We start from the raw sequence: 10,526 nt of genomic DNA, 5'->3' as shown, positions 1-10,526 counted from the left end.
ATAAAAAATTCAAAGGGATCACATCTCTAAATTAGCAGAAAACCGATCTTCAACCCAATATAAAAAAAAGGAACAAAAAAATCATAAACCCTTAAATTAACAATTCAAGGGGTTATACCTGATTAGTGTTCCTATTTAGCCGATCGAAATTTTAAATTTGATGATCTCTAAGCAATTCAAGAGGAGATGCTATTGAATTAAACTATGTGCTGGCTATTGAATAGGAAGCCACGTTGTATAAAGGAATAAGGAGATATGCTACATCAGCTACTATGAGATGACTAAAATGCCCCTTATTTTAAATAAATTCATACTAAGTACACATGTTGACACCACATTATCACTCACTCTTCTAGTATAGTAGAAATAGAAAAAAAAAATTAACTTAAACCCCAAAGCTTAGATGATTATACAGTTACTTGCATCTTTGGTTTTAATTTCTCTTTCCCGGTTTTTAAGTTGCAAAGGGTATGTACTATATTACAAATATATAGAAATGTCATAAAGTAGGCAGTGGAAGCTGGTAGGTGGAGGTTAGTGGAAGCTGGTTGATGGAGGTTAGCCTGCTCGTAATATTGTATAAAAGTGTCATAAAGTAAGGCAGGTGAAAGCTGGCAGATGGAGGTTGGTCTGCCAGTTTTTCAAAGGTTATTTTCATCATTTTAATAAGGATAAATTGGTCATTTTAAATTTCAATTGCTACACGTATAACTTTGGGAATGATAAAAACAACCGCTGGCATTTCCATTGTTCCTTCTTGATGAAAGCTTCTTCCTTTCCATTGAAGAATTCTCATAATCTTTTTGTTGTTACTATCCTCTGATAATCTTCCTGTATTGTGTAAGTTTTCTTCATTCGTGTTCTTTCTTCTTCAAATTTCATTTTCTTCTTTCAATTTCAAAAAGATTCAATTTTTAATTGTTGTAATTTCATTTGACCATACTGGAGCATTGTTGAAATTGCAAAAAGATCAAATTTCCTTGATAATTTTGATTTGAAAAGTTGATTTGCCTGATTGTTCACTTCTTTTCTCCTCTTCGTCTAGAATTTTTCTTTTACTTTTCAAGTTTCGTTGAATGGGCTTGCAAAATTTAATTTTATCAAAGAGAAAATAAACATAGTCGAGGAATCACAAAAATTTCAATTGATTAGTTATTTGTTGGATAAAAAAGGCTATGTTTGAGACACCGGAAACTCTTTAGGGAAGTGAAATGAAAAACACAAAAATTATTATTAAAAAAATATTTGGACGATGGTAAATAGAATTGCTCAAATTGGAAGCTCAATTCTCTTGCATAACTCTTTCTTACACTTAAGAAGCACATTCCAGTACAGAACTCATTATTTCCATAAAGTCACAGGACACCATGCATGTGTTTTTTTTTTTTTTAGGTTTTACGAATGGTAATATTTCGTTGCTTCAGCATCTGGAAGATTCATGAAATCGGGGATTGTTGCAGTCTGTGAAATATGTGCAGTTAACATGTTCAAAACTTTTCCTCCCAAGTATCTCTTAGCAAAAGTGAACAGGTTACCGCTCTAACATCTTTATCTGCTCTAAATCAACAAGAAAGCATTTGTGTTTATAGACGTTAAATGCCTATAGCTCGCTGATCTGTGTGTCAATATGATTGCATTAATATGTCTTATATTTCAGTTACCTGAGTGCTGCAGATGAAAATAATTTAATTTCCATCAAAAATGCACTTAAAATATTTGAGGATAAGTGCACATGAGAGATTTGCAGCAAAAGGGTAATCCAACTGGGGTTGCTACACGGAATATTCCTTATTGGCAGGTAAAGCTGTTTAAACTGGTTGACTTGATGGTGAAAAATCGTACCATACGAAATGTGTTTACTAATATATATATACAAGCTATTACTTATGGAACTTTTCCAAATTTGTAGAAAGAGTTTTTGGAACTTAGTTGCAACCTGACTGTTCTGATGTAGCTTCTTTCTGAGAATATCAAATATTCTTTACTTTGATCGGAACATAGTTATTGTTTGACTTGGCATCATAGCCAGTAGTTACTTGAGATGAGATGTTTCTACATTCGTTCTTCTAAGTGATATTTGTTTGTGTTGTCCTGCTATTGTGTTCGAATTACTGTAGCCGTTGATTAGCGCAACTTTTTGTGCTACAAAGCTTACTCAGATTTAAAGAACCTTCTGTCCTACTATGTTGTCGAGACGATGATGTTTCTTTGAATGAAGATGTCTTGGATGCAGCAAAGGTGGAGTAGGCAGAGAAGGCTCAAGTTCATGAATTATATTTTTCAGATAGTGGTAGTGGTTGTTTTTGCTTGATTTTTCACAATCTTGTGATGTACATAAATTGATGTACATAATTTGGATAAAAAAAGCTATGTTTGAGAAATCTAAAACCTACGGAATTCAACTCGATTCAACTCGACTCACCTCTCGATTGACAACACTACAAGGTAATTTTTTTTCTTTAAATACCCATTAGCTTGAATTAGGGTTGTTTTGTTAATCAATTTGCGTTTTGTGAGTTTGCAGTTAGTTGAGGCTGAGGATGAAGAGGGCAATGCCATATGTTTTTGCTACCAAAGAAAAGGAGTATTACTTTGAAAGCAAACTACAGGTAACAGCTTGCGTAGTTAGATATGTGAAAGAGCGCAAGTAATCTGAAAAATATGATCATCTGTGTCCTTTGATGTGTAAGGTCTGCTTAAACTCAACCCTCCCCAGATGCGATTTGTGGCATTTCACTTGGTATGTTGTCGTTGATGTTGATGTGGATAAAATACTGATACCCCACTACGATACTACTACTTGTGTCGTTGATGTTGATGTGGATAAAATACTGATACCCCACTACGATACTACTACTTGCTTATTAATGTTCTTGGCTCCAATTAGAATTGCTCCCTATTCCTTCATTGGGAATTCTGAAGCATTATATATTTTTAAAGTTTTCTAGCATAGTTTAATCTGGGGATGGAGATCAATATAGATGCGTGAAATGAATCACCAAATCCATGAATTTACTGAGTCTCAAATTCTACCAAGGATCTTAATTCAATCCATTATGTATTCTAGCATCAATATTGTTCTAAGTCGGTGTGTATGGGATTCTACTGCACTTACTACTTATTTCTGACATTGGGTGAAAAGTTAGTATAAAATATGTTCATTTGGAGTCTTTTGCTTTTGATAGAATTGAAACTCTAAGATGATACTACAGCTTCTTCATGTTCTTAAAGTTCTCAAGTGCATCATTCTTTGGGAATTGTAGGGAATTATCTTGTTTATTTTTATAGCACTAATTTATTCTAGCGATGGAGAACCACATAGATGCACAGAATAAATCACTAGAGACTCCATGATATATGTGAATTTATGAAGGCTCAAATACCTAGGATTGAGAACAACTAATTCTAGCCTCAATATAGCTTAACTGTTGTGTCTATTGGTAATTTGTGATGAATAACGAGGAGTGTCGAGTTGGTATGAACTTGATATATTTTCAAAAGTAATTCCAATATGCATACACAGTTCAAGCCAAAGGCAATTGATGTGCTCCCACATACTGCTGAAGGCTATAGCTACCACGGTAAATGACATAGAAGAGTAACTTTGTTGTCGAACCTTCTTCCCGCAGTTTTCAAAATAGTTTTTCGTCCTATGTGCTAGAAAAGAAGTATCAATACTTGATGCATAATGGTTAATATTGCCTATGTTCAGCTGACTTTGCAAAGAGGAAGAGCAAAGGTGTGGACTTTGAAGCTCTAAGTCGCCATGGGCATAAAGATGGATTATCTGTCCTAAAGTTCCACCACCCAAGGAGCCAGAACAGGAACAAAATTGGTCTTGGTCAAGTGGGAAGGGAACTCGGGAAAAAGAGAAAGAAACATCTGACTAAATTGATGATTAGTTGATCTCTTCAAACTTGTGTTTCTTGATAGTTGAAAAAGTTTTATTGTTTGCGTTAAGGATTTAAAAGTTGATTTTTCAAGTTCTTTCCGATAAAATGCTTTTTCCTGTTCTTTTTGAGATTGACAACAAGTCTGCCAATTTGAAACCCAAAAAATTGACAAAATCGTAACTAAAATCTTTCTAGTTGTATAGTATTCGTAGAAGTATCCGATCTGTGTAGAAGGCGTCATCTTGTGACGATCTTCAGAACGCCAATGTAATTCCTGTATAGGTATATACTACCAATTTTGGTTACCCCATGAGTCACGACAACACAATTCTGTTCAACTATATGTAAGCCCTTGTGTCATCGATAGAGTTGTTATTTGCAAACATGTATTATATATGAACAAGGTACCATAGACATCAGGCTTTCAAATGCTTCAATCTATTTTGTAATTGTTATGAAGTTGGTCTAAAAGTTGTATGTTGCAGTTCCAATCTTATAGAATGTTATATAATCCTTTATTGCAATCTTATGTTATACATGAATCAAAATCTACTTAGTAACTTTATAACTTTAAATTTCTTTACAAATTCAGATTTCTAAAACAAACACCAAATATAATATAGAATACAACATTAACTCAAATTCAGATTTCTAAAACAAACACCAAATATAGTATAGAATACAACATTAACTCAAAATATTAGCACGGGCCTCTAACATCTAGTACACAGAATAATGGTGTATTATGTTCTTATCCGCTTAAATAAGAGTTGTGTTGCAAAGAACAAAAGCTACATACTAAACATCTTAAACTAGATTGTATTGCTTATGCACGAGTTTAGGACCAGCAACAAATGTCTAGCGTATGAGGACTCATTGAACACATAAATTGGCCTTGAAAGAACAAAATTTTAAGCTAAACATACAATAAACATAGGAAACTTTTCCAGACAATTGGACCAGCTAGGACAATATTCAAGAGAGTTTGGTAAAGCTAGTTATCCTTTCGATTAAGATGACTATTTGGGGCTAACTTACCAGGAATCATATTATGACAAACAGCAGCAATGCACATTGCATGACAAAAAGTACACAAAACCAGACATTTGCCTCTGCAGTTGGTGGTTTTCATAAGTTTCATTAGAAACCAAAGGGCTTTACGCTGTTACCAATTAGAGAACACCAGAGTACTAAAGATATGAAGCACTGATTCAAAGAGATTGAAAATGCAACAAAACAAAACTCAGGTATCCAGCAAGAATGTTGAATTCAAAACTGGAACTAATAGCCTCATTGAATTGAAGTGCAAATATTCATACCAAGTTTAAGTATCCAGAACAATGAAGAAAACAGAAACCTAGCAGAACAGATATTTCGACAAACTGAAGAAAGACCTTCAACAAGGTATTTTAACGAAAACCAACATACAAATCTTAAGACCAAAATTCAAATACATTCATGATTCTAGTAGCCTGCGGTATCAGAAATTCTTCTCAAACCATTAATCAAGGATTAAAGGCTTAGCTCTTGGCTGCAAGCTTTTCCTTGGCTTTCTGGATCTTCAAAACCTTCTTCACAATCTTTTGTTCTTCAACCAAAAAAGCTCTTATGATCCTGTACAAGGCAACATCTCGTGACTTGGAAGAACACTAATTTTGTTTTGACAATTAAGAGAACACTCTAGTGCACCACAAATATACCTTTCACGTACAGCACTGCCTGACAACACACCACCATAAGCACGGTTTACTGTCCTCCTGTTTCTAGGTAATCTAGACCTCTTGTATTCAGCAGGTCTCAAGTGAGGAATCTGCAAAAAGAAAGTTCATACCATTTAAATGACAGACACCTAAAACAACTATATAGTAAAAGCAGCTGCTGCATCTGAATTCTTGTTAACATGCAATTGCTGAAAGCTACAAGAAAACATGTGTTTCATAGATGAAAAAGTAATCAGCCTCACATATATTGAAACAGGAGCAATACTTCTAAAAAATTAAACATCTAACAGGAATAATAATGCAATAAACTAACAAATTATGTTAAGACAACGTATTATTAAACTAGAATTCAATTTGATAATAAAAGCAATTATACAAATTGTGCTTATTCTTACTAGACCAGCTTCAAAGATATTAATAATATATCTCAGCAAATCTGAAGAGCATAAGCGAATTTAATTTACGAGCAGATTAACACCTCCCATCTCATGAAGTAGAAAAAAGGGGGCTGCCTGAATTTCTACTCATTACATGAAAAACACAAAGCAATAAAATAAATAAATACCTTAGGGGGCAAGAATTCTTGTAAATTTAATAGGAAAACAATATGTTTTGGTGATTGGAAATTGAGAAATCGAAAAAAATAGAGATCTACTTTGTGAGGGGCTCAGAGGGTTGCTTAATGTGCTCAACGAAGAACTTTTTGAAGGTTCTTCTCATACAAGAGGTGTCAGAAATTAAAGAAGCACCATCATCTTTGCCCCCAACAATAAATAAGTCAAAATTTAATGACCGACATACATAGTACAACTAAATTGTCCTAGCTGTACAAAGTAATGCAAATTAGATAAAAATAAAACATCATTTAGCAATTAAAAAAGTTTTCATGGTTAGAACATAAATATATTACAACACACTTTTCTTCAAAGCTTTACCCTCAAATAGCAAGTATACCAAGAAAATGAACAGATATCTATTAGCCCCATTAAGAATTATAATATAAATTTACCCCCAAAATGTTATAATCATGTACACAATGACTTGAAAATGTGCGAGCACTAATTGGAAATAAGGTCAACAAGATATCATAATGTGAGCTAAATTAACTTGGGCTGTTTTTCGTATTCTCAACAGTTGATTGAAAAATTCCAAAAGAACTGTTTTCAACTTGGCTACATATTTTGCTCAAAAATTAACATATCAAGAGGCCTAAAGACAACCTTAATGCAAATTACATGTTACTATTTTGGAAGAAAAAGAAATGTTTCACACAAAAGCAAGGAACTTAGATAATATAATACACACACAAAGGAAAGGAAAGGCAGAGGAAGGAAAGGTTAATAAACAAGTCAAATAAGGCTCAAACTGTTAGACATTTTACAAATGGAAAACGCCTTGCACACTACCAAGGGTTCGACTTCTCACCAGATCAACTATGATTGGTTTTCTTACAGAAAGATACTGAAAATAGCAGTGATTTTTTCCTTTGTTTTGATATTTTAAACATGCAAGTTTTCTATTATGCATTCGACTTCTCACCAGATCAACTATGATTGGTTTTCTTACAGAAAGATACTGAAAATAGCATTGATTTTTTCCTTTGTTTTGATATTTTAAACATGCAAGTTTTCTATTATGCATCATAGGAATGTCTTTACCAGAGTATTACCACTTCCATAACAACAACAACAACAACAGACCCAATATATTCCCACAAAGTGAGGTCTGGGGAGGGTAAAATGTACGCAGTCCATACCACTACCTCCAAGGAAATAGAGAGGTTGTTTCCGATAGACCCTCGGCTCAAGATAGAGAATAGTATACCATGGTCGTAATGAGACATGAAACAGGCTGTATAGCATAACAGAAATAACAACAACAACAACAACAACAACAAACCCAGTGTATTCCCACCTGGTGGGGTTTGGGGGGGATAGGATGTACGCAGTCCATACCTCTACCTTTCTACCTCTGAAGAAGTAGAAAGGCTGTTTCCGATAGCCCCCGGGCTCAAGACACGCGGTACCACACAAACACATAGTAAAGCACAGCACAAGGTTACAAGATTACATAACATAAATACGGCACCCATAAGTAATATAAAACAGAGGAAAACACACAAATTCATAATAAAACATGGGACACGGACTCCTAACAGGAATAAACCCCCACCAAGTAGTTCCCTACACTAGCGACTCAGACTGGCCCTAGTCCTCTGCCCTGATTCGCGTCCTCCAGACCTTCCTATCTAGGGTCATGTCCTCGGTGAGCTGTAACTGCTCCATGTCTTGCCTAATCACCTCACCCCAGTACTTCTTCGGCCTACCCCTACCCCGCTTAAAACCATCCAACACTAGCCTCTCACACCTACGGACCGGGGCATCCATGCCCCTCCTCTTCACGTGTCCGAACCATCTCAATCGGGCTTCCCGCATCTTGCACTCCACTGGTGTCACACCAACCTTCTCCCGGATGTTCTCATTCCGAACTCTATCCCCTCTAGTCAGCCCACACATCCAGCGCAACATCCGCATTTCTGCCACCCTCATTTTTTTGGATGTGGGAGTTCTTAACTGGCCAACACTCCGCTCCATACAACATGGCCGAACGGACTACCGCCCTGTAGAATTTGCCTTTAAGCTTAGGCAGCACCTTCTTATCACACAGCACCCCCGATGCGAGCTTCCACTTCATCCATCCCGCCCCAATACGGTGCGAGACATCCTCGTCAATCTCACCGTTATCAAAAAATAAGAACACTACTAAGTCTCAGAGAAATGGGAAATAAGAGAAATACGAACAATACAGAATATGAAATAAGAACATAGATACCCATGTGGTAGTAACATGCCCTCACAGACCTAAAACACCCACCACACCCAAACTCCCCTATCACCTAGCGATTACCTACACACTCACCCTAGCCATCTACCCTAATCCGCGACCTCCACACCTTCCTGTCTAGGATCATGTCCTAGTAGTCTGAAGCAGTTCCATGTCATGCCCAATCACCTCCCTCTAATATTTCTTAGGCCTACCTCTACTCCTCTTGAAGTCATCCAAAGCTAGCCTCTCACACCTCCGAACAGGGGCATCCATGCCCCTCCTCAGTATTACCACTCCCATAAACATGGTTTTAATTTACTCCTCTAGTAAACAAGAAATCAAATAATACCAGGTCACGGACCAATCACCTATGCATTAATCCAAAAAGGCAACCACCTATGCATTAATCCAAAAGGGTTGAATCAATCCTCTATATTAGATACACTATCCTAAGGTCCATACAGGTTGAATCAGTCCTCTATATTAGAAACACTATCCTAACAGGTTGAATCTAAGTTGCTCGGAGTCTCTAAAAATGTCGCCGCACCCATGTCGGATCCTCCAAAAGTATACATTTTTGAATAGTCAGAGCAACTTAGGGTTGAATCAGTCCTCCACATTAGATACACTATACTAAGGTCCATACAGGCTGAATCAGTCCTCTACATTAGATACACTGTACGAAGGTCAATAAGGTCCAATTGTATTCCAATATTACTTATTTTGCCTTGACCTTGTAAGACAATTTAATGGTCTACTCAAACTCACAGTTGTCAGAACATCTAACAATCACAACAACAGTTCTACTTTATCATCAGAAACAAACATACTAGCAAATAAAACACAGTAATTATATGAAAACCAACCCAATCAATCAATCACATTCATCAAAAAACAATGTCAAGACAAACAAAAGAGTAAAAATAAAGCATACCCCTTGAATTCTCTTTCCAGTAACAGGGCACTTAGGACCACTAGCCCTCTTCTTTGTTGTCTGGTAAATCAGCTTCCCACCTATTCATCAAACAAAAAACACAAATCTCCCTTCACTATCCACAATCACACAAACACAACTATTAAAATCATTTTCAAACACACAAAAAAAGGAACAAAACTTTCTAACATATCAAAAACAAGAAAGGGGGTACCTGGTGTTTTGACAACCCGATGTTGGTTAGATTTGGTGGCATAGCTATGCCTTTTACGGTATGTTAGCCGTTGCACCATTTTCCTGCGGCGGCTCTGTTACTTTCTCTATACCTTATTTTGCTGGTAAGTAGAAGGGCTAAATGAAGGGAAGAAAGATGTAGTGTGTGTATATAAGGGGGGAGAAGCCCTAGATCCGACGGTTGATATTGGATGATGGTATTTGGTTATTTATTTGTGTTGGGCTAGGAAATACCCATTATAAGAAGAAGGCCCATAATATATTATGGGTTTGAGAATTGGGCTTTGATTCAGGCTACACATATTATTGTGGGATTGTATGCTTAAACAACACAAATTTTGACAGTTTGAAAATTAATTATAAAAAATTTGATATTTTACGTAATTATTAAAATCTCAATTTTGGGTTTATTGAGATACATAATTAGCTCCCGATAAATTCAACGAAGATATATGTTTTTTCATTTGTAAAGATACATAATTAGCTCTCGATATATTTTTTTGATTTTGAGTCTGTCGAGATACATAATACATCCATCGAAGATATATTTTTTTCTTTATAAAGATACATAATTAGCTCATGATATAATTTTCTAATTTTTAATATGTCGAGATACATAATTATACATCTAACGAAGATACAGAATTAGTTAGGATTTTTGTAATTACTTTATAAGAGTGGAAATTTGTGTAAATATGTTAAGTTAAGGTGTATGTTTAAGGGTCGTTTGGTAGGGTGTATAAGTAGCCATTGGGACATGACAATTTTTAATTTTTTTTTTTTGGAAAATTATTCACCTTAGTGAAAATAGTAGAGTTTCATCATTAAAATTCAAAATAGAATTTGAAATTGTATTTGAAAAAGTGAAAATAAGAAAAACTTTCACTTTTCTTACAAAAAGTAAAAAATAACTTTAAT

General features: G+C 35.4%; 1 protein-coding gene, 1 long non-coding RNA gene and 2 other non-coding genes across 6 annotated transcripts; 1 reads left to right on the top strand and 3 right to left on the bottom strand.

Annotated features, from left to right (window-relative positions):
• Positions 1 to 229: 229 nt before the first annotated feature.
• LOC107870910 lies at positions 230 to 4,330 on the top strand. Of its 3 annotated transcripts, none has more exons than XR_001674521.2 (6): positions 502 to 840; positions 1,393 to 1,530; positions 1,658 to 1,798; positions 2,118 to 2,445; positions 2,525 to 2,609; positions 3,713 to 4,330. It is a non-coding gene; the product is annotated as an uncharacterized LOC107870910 (long non-coding RNA). The 3 variants fall into 3 exon arrangements; XR_007047269.1 differs by having other exon boundaries at positions 504 to 840; positions 2,219 to 2,445; XR_007047267.1 differs by having other exon boundaries at positions 230 to 840; positions 1,393 to 2,445.
• Positions 4,331 to 5,156: 826 nt separating this feature from the next.
• LOC107870911 (60S ribosomal protein L34) lies at positions 5,157 to 9,880 on the bottom strand. The gene is made up of 4 exons (XM_016717603.2): positions 9,589 to 9,880; positions 9,375 to 9,454; positions 5,594 to 5,703; positions 5,157 to 5,507 (listed from the first exon to the last, which is right to left on the bottom strand). The coding sequence occupies exons 1-4, from the start codon at positions 9,665 to 9,667 to the stop codon at positions 5,414 to 5,416; spliced, it is 363 nt and encodes a 120-aa protein (XP_016573089.1). The 5' UTR covers positions 9,668 to 9,880; the 3' UTR covers positions 5,157 to 5,413.
• On the bottom strand, positions 5,993 to 6,128 carry LOC124889175. Its single transcript, XR_007047787.1, has one exon. It is a non-coding gene; the product is annotated as a small nucleolar RNA snoR77 (small nucleolar RNA).
• LOC124889173 lies at positions 6,279 to 6,376 on the bottom strand. The gene has a single exon (XR_007047785.1). It is a non-coding gene; the product is annotated as a small nucleolar RNA snoR1 (small nucleolar RNA).
• Positions 9,881 to 10,526: the final 646 nt, after the last annotated feature.

The sequence above is a fragment of the Capsicum annuum genome, chromosome 11 (assembly GCF_002878395.1).
Source record: "Capsicum annuum cultivar UCD-10X-F1 chromosome 11, UCD10Xv1.1, whole genome shotgun sequence".
Lineage (NCBI taxonomy): Eukaryota > Viridiplantae > Streptophyta > Magnoliopsida > Solanales > Solanaceae > Capsicum > Capsicum annuum.
This window is presented reverse-complemented; position numbering and strand designations above follow the sequence as displayed.